The 24,495-nt window shown below is 36.7% G+C and overlaps 1 protein-coding gene across 1 annotated transcript in view; it reads right to left on the minus strand.

Annotated features, from left to right (window-relative positions):
• Nucleotides 1–290: 290 nt before the first annotated feature.
• The window catches only part of LOC131597150 (zinc finger protein GIS2-like), a 35,828-nt gene continuing 11,623 nt past the window's right edge, over nucleotides 291–24,495 (minus strand). The window contains exon 3 of the mRNA XM_058869861.1: nucleotides 291–329. Within this exon, the coding sequence (XP_058725844.1) occupies nucleotides 291–329 (39 nt within the window). The remainder of the gene's footprint in view (nucleotides 330–24,495) is intronic.

Consider the following 24,495-nt stretch of genomic DNA (forward strand, 5'->3'; position numbering starts at 1 on the left):
GTTGTTCTGGACTTCCTGAGCTCGCTTAAGTTAAGAGAGGGGCCTTGATACGCTCATATACCATAGACAAAGTCAAGTGCAGGAATACTTTTATAGTTGCCAAGACAACAACACCATTTGCATGCTGGAGTCTATCTTCAAGGAGATTCATTATGTCAAATGTTTCACAGTTATCCGGTGGAATATATTGCTATTTATTTTTTTTGTGCACTGATGCTTTTTTTTATAACAGCTTAATTGCATTGTAAATCCCTGTTGGAAACATATAATATTCATTTGCATAAAATGCTTTAGTTTGCTTCCTCTTGAATGACAATGACAATGAGCTCCTATGAAATTTTCATGTATCATTAGCAAACCGAAATGAAATGCCTTGTATCATAGCGTATTCCAAATAAATCTCAATACTCCATGGGATAATTTTAGATACAAAGCCATAAATAATATCTTGAGCTCAAATATACAATCTTGAATTCAACTAACTTCAATACAGTAAGCTTTTTTCTTTCCATAAACTTGAAATTTCATCCTTCTTTAACTTTGGCTCTCGTTTTGGAACCATGGACATGTCTTAATATGATTTGCTTGCGTTTGACACAATGATCTCTGATGGATCTCATCTTTACTATAAACTTTGCATAGAACCCTTTCATGAATGAAGCATAATTGGCACTTGAATGACTTTGGGCATATAAAACTGATCTTGTTTGTATTGGACCAATCCTGAACCCATAAAATTGAGAAATTAAATGATGAATTAACTTGAATCTTAAATCATGTCTGGAGTATGTCTTGTAACTGGCGACTTATTCCTTGAGAATCCTTCCACACTTACAAATCTCAGCCAATTTTGATCTAATTGAACTTAAATGAATACATGATACATGCTAATGGCTTAATGGAAGTATGTATGTGAATGCAAAGCTTAAGCTAAGTAGCAGTAAAATTAAATGGGCAAATTTTGGGGTGCAACAGCTGCCCCTATTTAATCGTCTTAAACCTGGATGGGAGATTGGCACTAGCCTTTCGAGCAATCAAGGTAGAAGAAGATTAAATACCAAGTAAACCTGAAAATTTGCCTGACAAGATAGGATCCACTGGGGAGGACATGGTGTCAACTCCATTGAGGAAGAATGTATCAATTCGGGATTGATCAAAGTAACTCTGGGTTAGAAATGAAATACATATCAACTATAGGTTGAAAAAGAAAAGTGGGTCGACTCTGGGTCGAAGAATAAAGGGAAGTCAACTCTGGGTTGGACAAGATATAAACATCAACTCTGGGTTGAGAATAGAACGGGAAATCAATATTAATGGGACAAGATATAGGCATCAACTCTGGGTTGAGGTAAAAAGTAAGAACATCAACTCTGGGTTGAAAACAAGAGACGGATATCAACTCTGGGTTGAGAAAAAGTAATTCAACTCTGGGTTGAAATGAAATAAACGTCAACTCTGGGTTAAAAAAGAAACGTGGGTCAACTCTGGGTCGAATGGGAAAGGAGGAGTCAATTCTGGATCGAATAAAAGGGTAACCGTCAACTCTGGGTTGAGTGGGAAAAAGGATAAAGGATAACCATCAACTCTGGGTTGAGTGGGAAAGAAAGACAAGGATCAACTCTGGGTTGAATAAAAGATAACCTTCAACTCTGGGTTGAGTGGGAAAGAAAGACAAGGATCAACTCTGGGTTGAATAAAAGATAACCTTCAACTCTGGGTTGAGCGGGGAAGAGAAATCAATTCTGGATTGAATAAGGGATAACCATCAACTCTGGGTTGAGAGGGGAAGAGAAATCAATTCTGGATTGAATAAGGGATAACCATCAACTCTGGGTTGAGAGGGGAAAAAGATAAAGGATAACCATCAACTCTGGGTTGAGAGGGGAAGAGAAATCAATTCTGGATTGAATAAGGGATAACCATCAACTCTGGGTTGAGAGGGGAAAAAGATAAAGGATAACCATCAACTCTGGGTTGAGAGGGGAAAAGGATAAAGAATAACCATCAACTCTGGGTTGAGTGGGAAAAGACAAGGAATCAACTCTGGGTTGAGTAAAAGATAAGCGTCAACTCTGGGTTGAGCGGGAAAAGAAAAGAGACAACCGTCAACTCTGGGTTGAGTGGGAGGAGATAATTAACTCGGTTAAAAGATGGAGGGAAAGTCAACTCTGGGTTGAACTCAAAAACATCAACTCTGGGTTGAAGAAAAATGACCATGATTGGCTTTGGGAGATGACACCACAATGGTAACTCTGAGTGATCCAGTGGAATATCGATTGATTGCTTGTAGGGACCTCATCTGATGAGTAACTTGGCTTATGCTTCATATGCAATGTATGATTTATTTGTGCACTTCTGGAGATGCAATGTTATGGATTCTATATGTAGTGTATTGATTGATTTGTCAGGGTTTTTGCTTTGTGTGGAGTAGATTAAGTGGAGTTCTAAGACTCTGTTTGAGAATCGAGGTGGGGTGGATGGCCCTGCTTTGTTGATGATTGGATCATGCGGGAGAAATGATAATGAGAATGCAATGATATGCATGATAATTGTATGATTATGAATGGGATGATTGTCTCCAAGATACCAGGAGTGGATGGAGAATGCCTTTGTGGAAGGTTGTTGCTTGAAGAATAGAACTTGTGAAGGTGAGGTGTTGACTTGACTCCTCGACACTTGTATCCATATCTGACACTTGCTTGGGGATAAAAAAAAATGACTTGTTACTAGCTTGCCCCCGCTTGTATGACCTTTTGAGATAGAATTTTGACATGCTTGAATCATGGAGATGTGCAATGGTCTGCCCCAGTGTGGATGAAGGGATGAATGCCCCAGATTGAAGGGAACTCTTCCACCAGATGGGTGCTTCAGAGATTTGCTTTGCGGATGACCAACCTTTGCCTTTGTAAGATTGCTTGACTGACTTTCGATGTTAAACTTTCCTTGGTATCAAGTACTTACTTTCTGATTAGAGGCAATTCTGTTTTGAAAAGATAATGAGAATGCAATGCACATGTTAATCTCAAAGTAGAAGTTTTTTATTTGTCAAAATGTTGTACTGATACTAACACAAATGACACAGCAACATTAGGAGTCAGTTTGACATGATTTTACAGTTTGTATGCTTTCGGAACGAACCCTGCTTCAATTAGGACTTTTGAGGGTTGTAACGTGGCCGGGTTCACGGTTTGAGAAACAAAGGATAAAGGCTCAAGTTCTACTTAACCCACCCCTTCTTCGTGATGTTCTCCAGTCCTACGTTCAGCTAGTTCGACACGAGTATTCACTTTTCAGGAAGGATTGTGATGGATGAGGATCCTTTATGGCTTTGGCGGAGGTGGCAGCCACCCTTTGATTCTTTTGTTGATGGTCACAACAACTTGTCCCTTGGAGGATTTTTTTCTTGTGCTTTGCCTTTTGCTTTCCCTAACTTTTGCCTGGACAGAAAGTTTCTTTTGATATTGGTGTTCGTTGTCCAGCGGGATATGCCCTAATTTTTGCCTAAGTCATGTGCTTCAAAGCTTTTCTTTTTTCTCTTTTTTTTTTTTTTTGACTTAGCGGGCTATTGTCTCTTTTTTTTTTTTATCATGATTCATAACTTTCTTTTTTCATTCTTTTTGTCTCGTTCGGGAACAAGTTGTATGACTTTGGTGATTGACTTGATGAAAAGGTTGTGACTGCCTTCTTCTCAGTGAATGGGAGACATCCGTTGTGGATTGTGCTCTTCCCTTTTTTGTTGTGAGATCTGAAATATGATTGATCCTCTGATGGAATACCTGAAAGTTGAACGCTCGGTCGCACTAACTGAAGACTACCCTGCCCCTGGTTAAGATTGAGGGTTTTATATATTTGAAAAGAAACTACTACTCCATAGGCTCAAAGGGGTTGACGAAGGTTTCACTCCCTTATAACTCCGGTGTTTAGGAATCGAAACAATGCCTGTACATCATCAGCAGGATCTTTGTTCCAAAAGCATACAGTTAGTAGTTCATGTGTTTTTGATTTTTCATCATTCTCCTTTTTTAGTTGCTTAAGACAAATGAGTGAAGTATCAATGAACATAATAACAAAGATGAAATGATTTGAGAAAAACATGTATATTACATTTTTATTTATTCAAACAGAATGAGTTTCTTACAATGGATAGTACTTGATAACAACAAAAGTAGTACAATTGAAAATACTAAAGAAATCTATACAATGGCAAGTTTGGCCTTATTCTAATGCAAATGAAATGTTTTCTGACAAACATAAAAGTCTTCATGTTCCACTGGTGGAAGCTCCATTGTGAGGTGGCATGGGATTGTTGACCACATTAGGTGCCGCAGGTGTGAATGTAATCTCCTTTGCATCAAGCAGATCCTGAACCTTGTCTTTGAGAACTCTGCACTCTTCAGTGGTGTGACCAGATCCTCCAGAGTGGAATTCACACTTGGCATTAATCTTGTAATTTGGAGGGAGAGGATCAGGAGGAGGCCTCGCTTCAGCTAATTGAATCAGTTTTTGATCAAGCAAGGCGGCGAGAAGTTGGCTATAGGTCATTGGTACACGATCATACACCCTTTTAGGCCTATTCTGCCTCTGTTGACCTTGTCTCTGCTGATAACCTTGTTGTTGGAAACCTTGTTGTTGTTGTTGGACATATTGTTGATAAGGGACCCAAGGTTGTTGACCAACAGGTGCCACATAAGCTTGAGGGGCGGTGGCGGCCACTCGATAGCAAGGAGCTTGATCTTGAGCATAGGTGGCACTGGTCTCGCCTTCTTTCTTCTTGACAAAGTTACCCTGAGGTTTCTTGTACCCATATTGGTTTGCAGCAGCAGCATTGGCGGGATTCTGGATCTTACCAATTTTCAAACCATTCTCAATTCTTTCACCAATCCTGACTAGATCGGAGAAACCAGAAGAAACACTACCAACCATTCTCTCATAGTAATGTCCTTGAAGAGTGTTCATGAACATGTCAACCAGCTCGGATTCAGAAAGTGGTGGATTAACTTGAGCAGCCATTTCTCTCCACCTTTGGGCATATTCTTTGAATGTCTCATTGGTCTTTTGTGCTTGATTCTGAAGTTGCACCCTAGTCGGTGCCATGTCAATGTTATACTGATATTGCTTGAGGAAAGCATCAGACAAATCCTTCCAAGATCGGATTCTATTACGCTCCAGATTCATATACCAGTTCAGAGATGCCCCAGATAAGCTATCTTGGAAGCAGTGAATGAGCAATGAGTCGTTGTGGATGTGAGAAGCCATCTTACGACAATACATGATGATATGGCTCTTCGGACAGCTCAAACCCTTGTACTTCTGGAAGTCGGGAGTCTTGAACTTAGGAGGGACAACCAGATTAGGAACTAGACACATATCCTCGGCATCCATCCCATAGGCACTAAATCCTTCAATGGCTCGAATTCTTTCCTCAAGGATTTTGTACTTCTCAGCAGATTTCTCAACGTGTCGAGCTCTTTCAGCAGTTGGTATTGTTTGCATTTCTGGATTAGCAGAACGAGTACCACAGAAAGCAGGAATAGGAATCTCTGTTTGAGAAGGTGGCACAGGGAGTGGGAAGACGGGATCAGCCATAGTCATTGCTCCAGAAGTCACGGGTATAGTCCCACCTTGGTTTGGAGCTCCAAGGGTATCAACAGTCATGAAGTTGAATGGCATCCCAAGAGTAGCATTAGTCCTTGCTTGGAACTCAAATGGAGTAGAAGAAGGTGGAACGACCTCAAGTTGGCTAGCAGCAGCTTGGTTACCAACAACGGGAATCTCTTGTGTAGCAGGAACCCTTTCAGTTCGCAAGGCTTGGATAGCTTCCAGGATAGCATCGACCTTAGTTTTCATTTGATCCATCTCTTCTCTAATGGCAGCTTGATCTTGTTCGTAATTCTCCATGATTCTTCTTCTGTGAGCTCTTGTCAGATATCGGTGTGGAGGAATCGTCTTGACTGATCTGATGGAGATGAAGAGTGGTAAGAGTCTTGGTAACCATGGATGCACATGCATGAATGCAAAAATGTCAATGAAGATGCAAATGTATCATAAATCAGGATCAAGGATCAAGGCCTCTTGGATAACAACTTCTCATGGTCAATAAGATATGGTCGAATCCTCCAGATTCAGAGGTTCGACGTTGCTTTCTGGATAAACAACTTGTGCATAAGTCAAAGATGGTCGAACCCTCCAGATTCAGAGGTTCGACGTTGATTCTGATAGATAACCTTTGCAAAAGTCACATAAGGTCAAACCTCCAGATTCAGAGGTTCGACGTTGATTATGATAGATAGTCTGAATGGTTTAAGGTAGGATGGAGGCACGTTTTCCTGCAAAACAAAATTCCCAACCCCTCTCACAGGTAGGATCTAGTATATGGTAGGTCAAAAAGCCAACAGAGGATTGAAAGTAGGCGCAATCATACGATATTGCCTCGTTCAACCAAGCTCTGCCCGTGGATACATGATCGGATCAATCAGACATACGTCTTCTGTCCGTCATGGCCACTCTATTCCTAGTTCCTAAGGTATCACTCATGGCCTGGGTATTGGGCCTTTTACCTCATAGAACATCCCACCCAACCTGCAAACAGAGAAAATATGTGGTCCCCACGGGGACCCATAATATAGTCCAGATGCATGCGGAAAGTAAATATGACATGCAAACAGGAAATAGACATGATATACAAACATATATACAAAATGTAACCACATAAACAAATAAATAAACACCCAATAAAAGAAACAAACAAAGGCTAGGATCGACTTGCTAAGAATGGACCAGCAAAGGTCTATCACATCCCCAGCAGAGTCGCCAGCTGTCGCACGCTCGCGAAAAAATGAACAGAGTCGCCACCAATATATTTATCCCAGAAGGGAAAGGAATATCAGAAAACCTAACAAAGGAAGGAACAGGGTCTTGCGACCAGAGAATCAAGGTACGGGAGTCGGTTACGCGAGGGGAAGGTACTAGCACCCCTCACGCCCATCGTACTCGATGGTATCCACCTATGTTTGTTCTATTCTAAGGGTGTGTTATCTAAAGCTTAATTACTAAGGGAATGTATGCAAATGAAAGAAAAGAAACACGGGGAAAATAAGGTTTTTAAATAGTTGTGCTCGCTTAGGCCCCGCGACCTAATGCCTACGTATCCTTTTCAGGAATCAGAGCGCCGTAGTTCGGCTCTTTAGTTTTTTTTTTTTGTTTTTGTGTTTTTTAGTTGAACAGTTACATTCGCACTCCGCTGCTCGACCTCTGGAGTCTTAAGCTGGGAATGGAGCGGAAATAACGTGTCCGATTAGGAGAAAGAAATGCCCTGAAGGCAAGAGAAAGAATGCCTCGGAGGCAAGAGAGAGAAGAGAGAAAATTGGTTTGTGTCTTTTAGGTGTACTTCCATGATGGACGAAAACCCACTACAAGGCTTCGCATCACTTCCTTACTTTGTTTAGGTCTAAGCCTTTATTAGATATTTTGAAGTGTTTTTGGTTAGGTGTCTTTTTAAGGGAGTTTACTTTGCGATTCGAATCACATAAAAATGTATAATGATTGAGAAGCAGATTAGGGAATGAATCCCACTCACTTCTATCCCATTATGTAATGTTCCAGAAACAGATTAGGGAATGAATCCCACTCATTTCTATCCCATTAGTTAATGTTCGAGAAACAGATTAGGGAATGAATCCCACTCATTTCTCTCCCATTAAGTAGTGACCGAGAAACAGATTAGGGAATGAATCCCACTCATTTCTATGCCACTAAGTGATTGAGAAACAGATTAGGGAATAAATCCCACTCATTTCTCTATCACTTTCTTAATGTGATTCGCATCTCTATTTGTTAATGTTTTAATGTTGAAAGAGAAAAAGAAGAAGAAAACTAGCCTAAAATGAATAACTAGCTTAATGTTATGATTATACCTAAGTGGTAAGATTTTAAGGGAAAAGACTAAGCCTAATATTATGAAGATTATAGGTCTTAAGTCTAAAGGAATGAAATTACACGCACAAGCAAAGATCAAAATTACAAGTAAAAATTACAAGTAAACAATGATACAAAATTAGTGCAAAAATGACTAAAAGAATGACTTGAAATATGGTACAAAACATGGAAGCAAATGGTGCAAAATATAGTACCAAAAGTGAATTAAAGGACTATTATTTTTATTGATTTTTATATGACAAAGAACAAGAATTCTAATCAAGCAAAAGAATTAAAATACAAGCCTAAACTAATATTTTTGTTGATTATTTTTTATATGTCGGAAAAGTTGTATTAAAGGTCTAAGAAATAATAGAGGAAAATTAGTGTTAACTACCAAAAAGAAATGGGCAAAAATCTAATAGAATCTAAAATAACAATGTAAACAGGGGTGAGAATTTGAATTGTTGGTGTTATTAGCAGCAGGGCGCAGGGCCCAGCCCAAAGGATGTTTTTGTTTACAGATTTTTTATACAGCCAAAAAAGGCATGGGCCCGAGGGGGTGCGAACAAGAAGCGGGCCCAAGAAATGTGGTGTTCTAGAACTTATGAATCCAATCCAAAATCAGACAAAAATGGCTTAATCAAACACTTAATCGAAATTCAAACTTTATGTTAAACATGATTAATCTCTGTTTATACAACTAATTTCAATTAATCAAATTAAAGCCTAAGTTAAGTAAATTAAAATATATAGGGGATTTTAGGGTTCATCTTATGACTCTTCAACTTCTCTTCTCAGACTCAACTCCGTCTCTCGCTCGAATACGACGGCGCCGGAGCTACTCCGACCAAAAATTACAGCGCCGCCGTGATGAACACATCACCAACGACCTCTTCTTCCTAATTTCAAGTCTAGCCTAACGTGATTCCTCATTAACCTCTCGTTCACACTCTCTAATCCTCAAAACGGAACGAACGAAAACCTAAGTGATATCAACCGGTTTACACAACAATTTCGATCCAATTAGAAGCTACCACCATAGGGGTTTTGGTCAACAGAACAAGCTCTAACACCTCGTAGATGAAAAGAATGCAAGAATCGGAAAGTTGTAGCGTTTACCTGGAGAGTATGAAGCTTGATGATAGTTGTTGAGGAAAACCAGAGGTAAATCTTTGAGCTCTCTTTTCAGTTGAGTTCTTTTCTTGCTCCTTCTTCTCTTATTTCTGATTTTTGAATGACTTGTCATGGTTATTGCTGCGTGATGATGCCATTGCTTGAAGATTGCCTCGCTCTGAAGGTTGATGTGATGACGAAGATGATTATGTATGAGGCTGCGAAGATCCAGGAACTCGTTGGAGATGCTGATTATTGATGGTGAAGAGGAGAAGGATTGAAGCTCGAATCCAAAGGAAGATTGCAGAGAGAATCGTTTTTACAGGTCAGTGCAATTCGATTATACTCATGCTCCTTTCTTATTACACTTTATTGATTGAATTGGAGAAGATTGTGTGTTGATGAATGTGGGAATTGCAGGGAGTTGGAGGAGAGGGAGAATGGAGTGTGAAGATGATGAACTTGTGAAGGTGATGAATGGTGGAGCTGAAGAATGATGAAGATGAAGGGTGAGAAGTGGTGGTTTGAGAATGATTGTGATGATTTGTGGAAAAGTGGTGGTTTGAGAATGATTGTGATGATTTGTGGGAAAGTGGTGGAGAACTTGAAGTGTGAAACCGAGTTCTGATTTATAGAGATGGAGGAGATTGACTTTCTGAAGTAACTCCCCTTCTCTTCTTCTGTTAATCTGTTAGGAGTTGTGTAACTGTTTTTTGGAGGTTGTTAGGGTAGTTAGAAATCTGTTATGAAGTTAGTTATGACTCTGTTTTCTGTTACTTGTTAGTTATAGGCAGTTAATGAATGGAGAAAGTTTGTTAAGATTCTGTTGGAAATGGTTTGGTATGGGTATGTTGTTTGGTTTTATGCTGAGTTAGAAAGGAAGTGGTTAAGGTAAAAATAGGTTTGCTGAACTGTTTTAGAAGAGAAACAGGGTGTTGTGAGTTAGTTAAAGGGCAGCTGGGGAAATTGTTAGAGTTGAAGTGTGTGTGTATGGATGAATGTTTTTGAATGTTATGCTGCATTGATATCTAAAACTGATCATGTTGAGATTTTCTCCTTTTGTGTTAACAGGGCCCTCATTAGCCATGGCGGCGGCGCGTTAAGATAGGTTGTAGGCGGTAGATGGAGGTATTGCTTTCATTTGCAACAAGAGATGCAGGTGGCTCAGAATTGCATAAGGTTGTTCTGGACTTCCTGAGCTCGCTTAAGTTAAGAGAGGGGCCTTGATACGCTCATATACCATAGACAAAGTCAAGTGCAGGAATACTTTTATAGTTGCCAAGACAACAACACCATTTGCATGCTGGAGTCTATCTTCAAGGAGATTCATTATGTCAAATGTTTCACAGTTATCCGGTGGAATATATTGCTATTTATTTTTTTTGTGCACTGATGCTTTTTTTTATAACAGCTTAATTGCATTGTAAATCCCTGTTGGAAACATATAATATTCATTTGCATAAAATGCTTTAGTTTGCTTCCTCTTGAATGACAATGACAATGAGCTCCTATGAAATTTTCATGTATCATTAGCAAACCGAAATGAAATGCCTTGTATCATAGCGTATTCCAAATAAATCTCAATACTCCATGGGATAATTTTAGATACAAAGCCATAAATAATATCTTGAGCTCAAATATACAATCTTGAATTCAACTAACTTCAATACAGTAAGCTTTTTTCTTTCCATAAACTTGAAATTTCATCCTTCTTTAACTTTGGCTCTCGTTTTGGAACCATGGACATGTCTTAATATGATTTGCTTGCGTTTGACACAATGATCTCTGATGGATCTCATCTTTACTATAAACTTTGCATAGAACCCTTTCATGAATGAAGCATAATTGGCACTTGAATGACTTTGGGCATATAAAACTGATCTTGTTTGTATTGGACCAATCCTGAACCCATAAAATTGAGAAATTAAATGATGAATTAACTTGAATCTTAAATCATGTCTGGAGTATGTCTTGTAACTGGCGACTTATTCCTTGAGAATCCTTCCACACTTACAAATCTCAGCCAATTTTGATCTAATTGAACTTAAATGAATACATGATACATGCTAATGGCTTAATGGAAGTATGTATGTGAATGCAAAGCTTAAGCTAAGTAGCAGTAAAATTAAATGGGCAAATTTTGGGGTGCAACACTATTTCTCTGGCAAAGTCTTGCATTTTTCGTCCAGTAAAGACTGATCCCTGATCGGTTGTTATACTTTCTGGAATTCCAAACTTGTATATAATGTGTTTGTGAATAAACTCAATCACAGCCTCTTGATCCACATTTGCCAACGGTATTGCTTCGACCCATTTTGTGAAATAGTCTATTCCTACCAAAATGTACCTTTAACCTTTAGATGACTTGGGGTGAATTTCTTCAATCAAATCTAATGCCCCTCCCCTGAAAGGCCATGGTTTTACTATCGTACTTAATTCGTTTGCTGGAGCGTGTTGGATACCTGCATGTTCTTGGCACTCTTGGCACCCTTTCGCAAACTCTATGCAATCCTTTAACATCGAAGGCCAATACATCCCATAACAAAACAAGAGCCATTTCATTTTGTGCCCTGCTTGATGTGCACCACATGCCCCACTATGTACGTTCGACAGAGCCAAATATGCTTCTGCTTCACCCAAGCATTTCAACAACACCCCTTCAGGAGTTTTCTTGAACAATTCATTTCCCATCAGAAAATATGACAAGGCTCTATACTTGATTTTCCTGTCTGTATTCGTCGAAGGATTTTTCAGATAGTTAATAATTGGACTCCTCCAATCTGTGTCTGCCAACGAGTCTATATTTAGTACTTCGAATTGTTCTTTGTTGGCATAACCCAATTGTGAGTTCTCTAGATCACTTGGCAAAAGTTTAGCAAACATTGCTCTTCCTCTTACTTCAATCAACTCTTCCAACTTTTCTTTTGATACTTTGTATCCTGAAGCTAATTGTGCCAAGTCGTTTGCTTCCTGGTTATTCACCCTTGATACGTGTTTTAATTCCACATATTCGAATTTCTTGAGTAGCCTATTTGCAATGACAAAATACATGATCAAATTCTCTTTGATACACTTGTACTCCTTTGTCAATTGTTTGATGACCAATTCGGAGTCTCCTTTAATTTCGACTCTGGTTGCCCCCAATTCTAACAAAGCCTCAAGTCCAGCAATTAATGCTTCGTATTCGGCTTCGTTGTTGGAGCATAATGGACCTTCGATTTTATACTTGAGCTTTGTTGGAATTCCATCAGGAGAAATTATCAACATTCCAACTCCAGTACCTTCTCTATGCGTTGAACCATCGAAGTATAACTTCCAAGGTTTTAAGTCCACATAATGCTGATGATTCTCAACCACCGCATGATCGACAATGAAGTCTGACACAATTTGACCTTTCATTGCCTTGAGAGGCTGAAATATTAATGAATATTCAGTAAGGGCCAAAGCCCACTTGCCAATTCGACTATGTAGTATTGGCTTAGATAACATATGTTTAATAACATCACAATGAGATGAAACGTAAACATCAACTGGCTTTATATAATACTTAAGTTTGATACAGGAGAAATACAAACAAAGGCAGAGTTTTTCTATATCAGTATATCTAGTCTCTGCATCATTGAGTACTCTACTTAAGTAATAAATGGCTCTTTCGATGCCATTCTCATCTTCTTGGGCCAGCATGCTGCCTATTGTTTTATCTGATGCTAAAATGTATAGGCGCATGTGCTTCTTCCCATTTGGGGGAGACAGAATTGGTGGACAAGTCAAGTATTGCTTTATCTGATCGAAAGCTTCTTGATGTTCAGCACGCCATTCGAATTTTCCTTGCTTAAGCCGTAGTAGAGGTGAGAAAGCTTGCGTGCGTCCACTCAAGTTAGAGATAAATCTCCTTAAGAAATTTATCTTACCCAATAACGATTGTAGTTCTTTCTTCGTGGATGGAGACTTGGTTTCCCTAATGGCTTTTGTCTTGTTCTGGTTAATTTCTATCCCTTTTTTGTGGACTACGAAGCCCAAGAAATCACCTGCCTGCAAAAAGAAAGCACATTTGAGGTGGTTCATCTTCAAGCCATATTTCCTCATTCTTTCGAATGATTGGCTCAGATGATCGAGATGACTCATACCCGAGGTAGATTTTACCACAATGTCATCTATATACACTTGCATGAATGTTTCTATAAAGTCATGAAATATAGAATTCATTGCTCTTTGATAAGTTGCCCCAGCGTTTTTCAAACCAAAAGGCATCACAACCCATTCGTAAGTGCCTATTGCTCCTGGGCAACGAAATGCTGTTTTGGATACATCGTCTTCTGCTATAAAAATTTGATTGTATCCCAAATATCCATCCAACATGCTCAAATACTCAAAACCTGCGGCTGAGTCTACTAGCATTTCTGCTACAGGCATGGGATACTCGTCTTTAGGAGTAGCTGCATTAAGGTCACGAAAGTCTATGCATACTCTTAATGAGCCATTCTTTTTAATTACAGGTACTATATTAGCAATCCACTCAACATACCTTGTAGTTTGGATAAATTTGCAACGTAAGAGTCTTTCGACCTCTGCTTTAATCTTCGAGTGAATCTCTGGCGCGAATCTTCTGGGAGTTTGCTTTATGGGCTTCTTCCCTTCTTTTATTGGTAATTTTAGTTCGACTAAATCTCTTTCTAGACCAGGCATCTCATCATAATCCCAAGCAAAACAATCTCTGTTTTCTTTCAGCATTTTGATGACCGTTGCTTTCAATTCTGGTTCTAGCTTCGCGCTGATATATGTTATCCTTTTTTGACCATTGTCTCCAAGATTTACTTCTTCAAGTGGATCTTGGGCCAACATCTTTATGTTCGACGCCAATGGGTCTTTTTCGAATCCCAAAGGTTCCTCGTCGTATATTGCATCCAACCTTTGGTTTGGTTCTTCTCTTACGATTTCTCCATCTGGAGCCGTGTCTTCAGGGAGTTCGAAACTCGTACGTATCTCCAATTCTGTTATTCCTTCTTTGGTTAGAACTGCATCTATCTTTGTATTTGATAGTTCGGCTTCGAGAGCCGCCTTCCTTTTGTTCTCGGCCACATAGGCCGAAATATTTTCGAAGAACGAAGACTCAGACATGATTAATGTCATCGTCCCAGCCTGTTGGCCGTACTGTTGGATAATTCTCCAATGGTGCTGTGTCTGGTGGACCATCCATGATCTCTCTATCCCATTGGAATCCATTTGGGTGTAAAGTTAAATAGTACAATGCATTCTTATTTGGGGTATATACCTCTTCTGCAGCATGACAAGGGCCTATGTTTGCCAGGTTCCTATCGAAGTTGGTTTTATTCACCTGGTTGACTTCAGCCATGTAGTAACTCTGATCACCTTCGATATTCTCCACTATACCATCTTCTCTCCAAATTGTCACCCTCTGATGCATTGTTGAGGGCACAGCTGCTACCCCATGAATCCATTCCTTACCAAGCAAAAGGTTGTAGTTTGCTTTTGCTGGTATAACCATGAACATGGTTGGCCTGGTAACTGAGCCTACTGTCAAATTGACCTGAACGACTCCCAGTGTTTGTCCTATTTTGCCTTCGTAGTTAGATAAAACCATGTTATGTGTCCTTATATCCGTATCGAACATACCAATTCTTTTTAGCATGTATTGAGGCATTAGGTTCACTGCTGCTCCCCCATCAACTAGGACTTTATTAATGCCAACGTTCTCAATCTTAGCCCTGATATAGAGTGGCTTCAAATGATTTCGCATGCCCTCATCAGGCCTTTCGAAGAAAGCATTCTGTTCTTCTACTGCACCATTATTCAGCACATAGTAACACACAGGTCTGTGTTTTGCCATTTCTTCGATATCAGCTTCTTCACAGTCTTCCACTTCAGTTTCCTGATTAAACTCGTGAGGGAGTACGGAAACAACATTGCAATTCAAGTTTATAGATGATACTCCATCAGAATCAAAATCATTTGTCATTCTATCCTCCTCTTTCCAGGAACTTGAACGCATCTTTTCTTCTTCATCCAAGAGTTTTTCAGCTTCGAATAATCTGCGTTCCACCGGAGGTTTGTTTGACTTTTCCCCCTGGTATGGGACTTGGTTGCTACTAGATTCTCCAGTTTCTCTTGGCCTGTATTCCTTCTGAGCCTTTTTTATTCTCTGATGCCTTCTCCACTGGGACCGAGACATAGGATTTTTTCCTTTATAATTCTCCAATCGATACGCCTCTCGATTTGGTCTTTGAAATTGTTTCCTATATGCCATTGCAGTTCTCCCACCTTGGTCCCAACTTCGCCATTTGTTGGTTCTTGCATCAGCTTGTACCCACCTATCCCTGGGTGCATCTGCAGGAATTTTGAAAGTTACCCTTCGAGCTCTGGGGCGTGGGCTATCAGGCCTCTTTGTTGGAGTCCATATGTCGAAACCGTACAGGTTAGGACGTAACCCCTAAGTTTCTCGATTCATGTAGCAGTACACACGTTCGAATGATCGTGCTAGCATTTCATCATAGACTGCCCTACATCTTGGGCACAGAGCAACTTCAGTGTTTCCTTTGTGGCATCTGACCAAAAATCCTACTAAGCTTTCCTCCATCCTTGGGTATAGTTGTAGTAGGGGATTTGGCTCTCTTCCTGGGTGTTCCCATCTTTCGCGTCGAACCCTTTCGAAGTTGGCTTCGACCCTTCGATTCAGCATGATCGAACACCTTGGACACATCCATTGCTTACCGCCATTTCTCTCGTGGCAATTCCAGAGATATTCTTTGAGGCTTTCGGTTTTTAGAGGAACTTCGATGCCCCCATTTTTCCTTGTCAGCCATGTCTCTAGTTCGCCAAATTCAGACACTGGGCGTCTGGCGCTAACCATGTTAACCGCTACTGGAGGAACTTCAGAGATCTGGATTTTCTGGAGTTTCATCCTGAGGTCTTCAGTGGCCTCACTGTTTTCTTCCTTCGATGCTTCAATCATTTCTGTCTTGGAAGATTCTTCAACATCAGTGTCGAAGACTATGTCACCATTTAGGCTTTCAGTAGCCTGCTTTCCATTGAACATTGTTTTAGTTTCCACAACTTCAACTTCAGATGCCTCCACCATGTTGATATCTTCTACCTCACAGAGGCTAGCGTCAGCAATGTTCAGGGGATTGGTATCGACCCTGATACGACTCTTGGTCTTGTCAGCAAACTTCAACCTTCCATCATTGAGAGCATTTTGAATTAGATCCCTGAAAAGAAAACATTGAGAAGTTTTATGGCCTAAAAACCCATGATATTTACAAAAACCTCTTTTCTTCCGTTGTTCCAACGGAGGAATTTTTGAATTTGGAGGTAGTATCATTTGGCCATCCTTTACCAATAAATCAAATATTTCATCACACTTGGTAATGTCGAATGTATAAGTTTTCTTAGGGAACCTATCATTCTTATCGTTTTCTATTGGGTTTTTTCCATTTGCAGGATTTAGCAATTTGCAGGCATAAGGTGGCGCTTCTTTCAACTCAGCCAAGTCTATTTCGACTTCTTCAGGGTTATATGAGTCATTGAAAGACTCATCATCAGCGTCCTCGGCTTCGACGTACGCTACTCTTTCTTTCTTATAACTTTTATTCGCCTTAACTTTTTATGCTTTTAGGCGTTCGACCTGTCGAACCCTGTCTGCTAATTGGGCCATGTCCCTAAGGTATTGGGTATCTAGTTTCTTTCTTATTGAATAATCTAGACCACCCGCGGCCATTTCGACAAGTTCATGCTCTGGGACTGTTGTAAAGCATCTTGATTTCAACAGACGGAACCTATTCAAGTAGTCATCAATTGTTTCTGTGAATTTTCTTTTAACACTGGCCAATTCTTTCAAACTTATCTTAGTTTGGCCCATATAGAATTGCTCATGGAAAAGCCTTTCTAAGTATGCCCATGCATCTATCGAATTTGGTGGCAAAGTATTAAACCAAATGAAGGCATTCTTTGTCAGCGAACTAGGGAAATATTTGATCCTTAAATCCTCGTTTCCCGCTAAGTCTCCCGCTTCTGTCAAATATCTAGCAATATGTTCCACCGTTGACTCATTAGTTTCGCCTGAAAATTTTGTAAATTTGGGTACCTTAGTGCCCCTAGGCAATTCGGTCTGCATGATATAATCTGATATAGGGGATGTATAATTTGGACGTCTAAGTCCAGTACTAAGGCAATTATTGGCCATCACCCTTTCTATCATAGCAGTTAAGTTATTTTCTATAGCCAGATTTTCTCTTCTGACTCTTTGGACAACCTCATCTGGGTGTTCGTCCCTACCCACAATCCTCAATCTGGGTCGCTCTTCCTCCGTTTCCTGTCGAACGGGGGCGGTTCTTTGATTTGAAGCCTCTAAGTTAATTATTGGAGTTCTTTCGAACGTCTCTGTTCTTCGTGAGCGGCCTACATCCCTAGTGGCTGTCCTAGATGGCGGAACTATATCTTGTACACGTTCCAAAATGGGCCTCTCTTCTTGGTTCGAAGGTTGTTTGTCTTTCCTTTTAGGTGGTGTTACTCCCATGAACTCTGCCATTCGATTCATTTGAGATGATATCTTTTGGAAAATCTCCACGTTTTCTCTATTTGTAGTAGTAACATTTGCCATTAGTGGGCTTAAAACTGAAGTCAATTCTCTGGCCAAAACCCCTACCATATCATGGTTGCTTGCATCCGTTTCTTGTCGAAATGCTGCTTGGTTATTTGTGGTAAAGTGGGGCACATGGGTAGAAAAACTAGTGTTGTGTGCACTTCGACCCACTGAACTAACATTCGGTGAAAATGTCGCATTGTTAGTTGGGGCATATATAGGTCCTGCCCCTCGTACGCCTGTTCCAAATGGGTATGGCATTCCATATGAACTATTTGGTCTCCATTCGAAAGCAGAATTCGTGCCTTGACCAGACAAATTATTTGCAGCATTTGTCGAGGAAAACAGTACGTCTTATGCGCTTGTGGATGAGGGTGCGGTTGTCGACACTGAAATTGGGATAGTCCCTGAAGGCCCTGTATTATTTTCAGGCATAGCCTGGGAATTATCTGCAGGTCTCGATCCATTTGGACCCGTTGCATCTCGTGTTCCTTGAGTGGAAGTCGAATTTGCCGCTCCTGATCCTGAACCTTGTGGGGGATCTCGATCACCCCCTGCACTGGCCGTAGCAGCCGTTTTCTTGTTGTACCTTCGTTTGGGAATCGGTTGTGCACTGTTCTTTAATTTACCGTTCCTAAGGTTCATACAAGATCTTGATATTGTCTAGACAAAAATAAAGCAATTGATTAAAACAATCTGCTTGACACTATCCCACCAGGTGTGCCAATTTCTTTACGGTGATTTCCGGTAAACAACCGCTAGTCTTCCTAACTATAATAAATATGATTTGGTTACTCGCAGGATCGACTAGATTGATCCTAGGACACATAGTCAAAAAGATTGTTATCAATGTTCATTCGAACCATATTCATGATTCGTCTTTGTCAATAAGTATTGTTCGATTAAAGAACAAATAATCTTGATAATCACTTTGTTATATGTAAGTGTGACTTCAACGAAAAGATAAGTAACATAACATATGAAACTAAAAAGGCTGTTAAAACGTAAAGAATCTTAAACTGCAGAAACGTTAAAGACTTTGAAAGTAAATAACATGAAAGTAATTCGAAAGTAAATGACGTTAAAGTAAAGATACAGAAATGTAAATGGCAAGAAGTAAATGAAATGCAGCAATTCTGGAAGATATTTGAAAACGAAAGATAATACTCATGTATTAAAATGGTGGTGTCATACGTACATTTTCTCAGCGAACTCTTTCTCTTAACGCTTGATACTTGAGTAAATATGTGAGTGATTTGTACAAAATGAACACACAGAATCCTAACATTAAGACTCCTATTTATACTAGTTTCGACCTTAACGGTCCTACACTAATCTGCTGCCACGTTTCTTATAAGAACTTCCAGCGATGCCATCTGTTACTTGGACAGTTACGAAACCGTCTTCGAATTTCAAATCTTCCCGCCTGAGTCCGTCTTCGACGCGTGGCAGTGTATTAAAAACACTACGAAAACACGCTAAGTAGTAATACTTAAATATATTTTATAAATTTTGTCTAAGTCCCGAAGACACATACTTTCACTAGTCTTTCAGTATTCACTATCTTCATATCGAACTTAAAAGTCTTTATTCTCGAAGCATGACCATCAGTAGCCATTCTTTTACTTTTTAAGGGATGACCATCAGTAACCATCTTTCCTTCGATTTTCTACTTCTTCGAAGGACAAATACTATAAAACGAAATCTTCAGCTAACAATAACTCAAAATCATCCATCTCAACATGTATTAACAGGATTTGATAGAAGGAAGGTGAGTTGTTACTATGTATTTGAATTATGTTTTTGATTTGCTGATTTTTTATAGTGTTGCATAGTTTTGCGGTTGTATATATAGTGGCGGCAAAGCATTTCCGACGGCGAATGTGGTTGTGGTCGAATTCGAAATAGTTGTCATCTCTTGAGGGTTCTATGGTTATGAACCTGTTGAACTTTTACTAATTTGGTGTTTTTCTATTAATAAATGAAGCAACAAAGAAAATATTGTGCTAAAAAACTTGTCGGAGAAGTATGGAGAGCTACATAACAAGAGATGAGAGAGAAAATTTTGTTTTTCTTTTGAAATTGATCTAAATTATAACAGGGAATAGTTAAAATTATTTATTATAAATATCTTTATTAATATTAAAGGGGAGATCATTCTCTGGTCAAGTTATACACACTAGGGAGGGCATACGCCCCAAGAAAAAAATTACACAACGATTAACCTAGGAGTAGCAATACCCCTGAAATCGCTATCATAACTCTCCTTAATCAACTCCGGACAATCGTCGAAGACTCTAAGATCCATATCTAGGTTGCATCCCCAAGTAGCCAACGCATCCGCACACCGATTAGCTTCTCAGAAACAATAGACAATATCTATTTTCCAATCTCTATCCATCAAGCATATATATATACATATATATATATATATATATATATATATATATATATATATATATATATATATATATATATATATATATATATATATATATATATAATGGATTTGCAGATGCAAAAAGTCTTTCAGGTGTACCATTTATTTTTATTGGGAATACATTTGTTATTATTTGCATGATTTTTTTCTCTTTAAAACTATTTATATTTATTATATTTTAAATTAACTAAATAGACTGATTTATAATATTTTAAAACAATTAATTAACTCATTTATGATCATTATAAAAAAATATTTAAAAAATTAAACAGAAAAGGCATAATCAACTAATTTTTGTAATTGATGCATAAAATAAAAAATATATTTTTATTTAAAAATCTAAATTAATAAATTTATATTTTCATTAACCACTATTTTAAAAAATATATATCTATAAAAATTACAATTTATAGATAAGTATTCATTTTCACTAATTATTGGAAAAAATGATAGTTTTTCAAGTATAAATAATGTGTCTTAATTCAAATATAAAAAATATCTTTGTTTTTTATACATGAAATTAATTTAATGAAAAATGTGATATAAACATGAAATAAAAAGAAATATGTGTCTTTGAAATAAATAAAAAATTGATATTGATGTATAAAAAGAAATTTGCATGGTAAAGATTTTGTTTTTGTCAATGTTAATATTTGTTTTGTCATGCAGGTTACATATCAAAATTCATAAATTTATTAATAAGTTGGACATAATTTTTTTCATTTATTTTATCGTTTACCATGTTAAATGGAACAAAATAAAAAATTATTTATTAACATTAATATGCATTAGTGGTGATAACTAACATTAGAATAATAATATACTCACTCTCATCGGAATGAAATTTAAACAAATAGGATATCAAAAAATGTCGTATTTGATTTTGGTTTTAAATAAATATAGAATTTTTCACATATATAATTTTTATTTTTATTTTATTAAAAATCAAATTAAATACGATATTATTATAAATTAAATATGCTTCCATATTATTTTACTATAAATTTGTGTATTTTCTTGTTAAATAAAACTGTAACAACAATAATTTGTACTTATATAAATAATATTAAAATTTTCATTTTTGTTTTGTTTGAAACTCCCCTTAATACATAATGTTGTATCTTATGTCTTATTTTGAAGTTTAAAAGTTATTATACTTAAACGGGAAAATGGGTTTTTTTAATTATAGTAGTTTTATAATCATTATTATAATTTTTTTTTAATAAAAATAAAACCTTTATTAAGATAATTACATTCTCATACTAAATAATGGGTGCAGTTACCGTGCATAGATAAAAATCTATGCACCGTGCATAGATTATTATGGACCTCTGAATTATTGGATCAAAATCTAGATATCAATTGTTATTACTCAATACTCAATACTCACCACTCAATACTCAATACTCAATACTGGATTAAAAACATGATCCAATGACTTATATAGGCTTATGCACGGTGCATAAGGATTTTTCTTATGCATATTAGCCAAGCTCCTAAATAATTATATTTTCTGACACTATAATGTAGGGAATTTATCCTCAGCAGCGGTACATCTATGTTTGCAATCTAATAATAACAATAAATAAATTATTTTGATTGAATAATAAATTTTATGTTGCGTATTTGTAATGACTTTTTTATGATATATCATTAATAAAAATTTATTATATGTTTAGTTTATTATTTTAGAGTGAAATCTCATTTTAGTTCCTTACAAAAATTGTAGAGCTCAAATTAGTCTCTGAGAAAAAAGTCTCTATTAAATTTCTTACAAAATTTAACCGAGCCATGTTAGTCATCAACTAACATTTTTTTAAAATCGATTTTTTGCTTACTTTTGAACCGTGACGGAACTGCTAATAAAGACTCATTTTAGTTCCAAAAAAAAAGAAAAGTCCAAATTAGTCCCTAAGAAAAAAAGTTCTATATTTAATCTCTTATAAAATTTAATCTTATGAAATTTAATCAAGCCATGTTAGTCCCTCTTTTAGTATTTTTTTCAAATTGATTTTTTTATTTTTAAATTATGACAGGACTCCTATTTTACTACTGTTTAATTGAAATTATTTATGAAGGGGTTGTAGATAAGTCATCGCAATACCACAGCGTTCTTTTCTTTGTTTGGTTTATTATCAGGCTTATGGGTAGGTGACTATAATTTTTGTTGTTATGTATTCTTCTGTATTAGGTATCGTTATTGTTTTAGTTGTTAATAATCTTTTTGGATGGTTTAGTTTTGTTACTAAGGTGATTTAGGATAATTTTTTTCTTTTGTAAATAATGTTGTGGCGAAAATAATACACTTTGTATGTTTGAAGAAAATTGGTTTATACCATATCACTTAGGTTTTGATGATAACAAAATATTTAATGAACAATTAGGCACACTAACATATGTTCAAGTGTGCATGGTCATTAGTAAAAGAATTTACCGGACTCTGACTTTGATAGGAACATATGAAGAGAAACTTGAGACTCAGATTATGAAAGATCAGAATATGATAACTCAAATTCTGAATGATAAGATTTTACTATCTCAGATCTAGGGAATCCAGCTTTTGGTAGAAACTTAGACTCTGAAGATCATGTGCAAAGGAACTCAACATCTGACCGGTATTCAATTTCTGAAAGCAAGTCTATATTGTCAAGTCCAGTCATAGTTTAAAAATACGAAAAATCATTTAAAAAATATTGAAAGAGGGGCTAACATGGCTCAGTTAAAATTTGTAAGGAATTAAATAGACACTTTTTTTTCTCAGGGACTAATTTGGACTCTCCCTTTTTATGAGGGACTAAAATGGGTCTTCACTGATGGTCCACTCACGGTTGAAAGGTAAAAAAAATCGGCTTAAAAAAAATTAGTAGAGGGACTAATATGACTTGGTTAAATTTTGTAAGAGATTTAATATGGACTTTTTTTTCTCAGAGACTAATCTGACCTGTATAGTTTTTGTGATGGACTAAAATGAGACTTCACTCATTATTTTATAAGTTGAAGTAGTTTAAAAATAAAATTTCTAATATTATAGAGAAATCGAAAATATATTTTATTTTTATTACATTTTAAAAATATGAGCACAATACATACATCAGTACCCCGTACAAACGTAAGGGCATCCATACCAAAAATAATTTGTATACAAGAAAAATTTAGTATTGATTTATATATTTTTATATATGAAAAAAGTATTTATGATCCAAATATTTTTTATTAAAAAATGATATATGGGAAAAAATTTATTATTGATCTAAATATTTCTTTCTACGAAAATTTAATATTGATCCAAATATTTTTGTAAACGATACCTAAACAAAAATAATTTTTGTATATGGGGAAAAATCTATTATTGATCTAAAGATTTTTATATACGAGAAATGATAATTATAATCTAAATATTTTTTATTAAAAAATGGTATACAAGAAAAAATCTACTATTGATCTAAATATTTTTTTACACAAAAACTTATTATTGATCGAAATACTTTTGTAAACGATACCTAAACAAAAATAATATTTGTATACAGGAAAATATCTATTATTGATCTAAATTAATATTTTTAAACAAAAAAAGGTATTTATGATCCAAATATTTTTTATTAAAAAATGACATACGGGAAAAAATCTATCATTGATCTAAATAATTTTATATATGAAAATTTACTATTGATCCAGATATTTTTGTAAGTGATGCCTAAACAAAAACAATATTTATATACGAAAAATCTATTATGGATATAAATATTTTTGTATACGAAAAATGGTATTTATGACAAAATACCAAACACAACATTTGCCACCACTTCTAACAAACAGTATATTGTGAGTAATAACGACTAGTGTGCATCTTCAATAATTGATAATTTCGTCAAATTGCAAAATTCTAATTCATTGATTTTTCATTGGTTTACGCATATTGAGATAAATTGTCACTTTTTCAAGGAGAAGACTGAATCAGGCGACATTGTCACAAATTTTGTCAACTCTAATGATCAATTAATAGATGTGTTTACAAAATCCCTATGAAGTTCAGAACTAATTATATATGTGGCAAGCTTGGTGCATTTGAGTGATATGCTTAAACTTGAGGGGGAGTGTTGCTATTTATACACTAGTATAAACATACATGTTTAGCAGAGGTTGTTAAGTCAGTTCACCTACCACCTGACTTAAGAAGTGACACAGTGGCAATTTCATAAATATTTATAATTTTGTTAGGTCGGATGCATTTAAAACTTACTTAACAAAGATTAAATAATAAAATTAACTCATGTTAAATTTCCTAAGTCGTTTATGTCCCTTAATTGACTTAACATGTTTACTTATTAAGTCAGGCGTTGCCCATTTTACCTAAGAAATTTTATTTACTTATAACTAATTAATTGAAGTGTGTACCATAAGGGAATCGAACTCATTATTCATCGTA

This window comes from Vicia villosa, linkage group LG4, assembly GCF_029867415.1.
Source record: "Vicia villosa cultivar HV-30 ecotype Madison, WI linkage group LG4, Vvil1.0, whole genome shotgun sequence".
Classification (NCBI taxonomy): domain Eukaryota; kingdom Viridiplantae; phylum Streptophyta; class Magnoliopsida; order Fabales; family Fabaceae; genus Vicia; species Vicia villosa.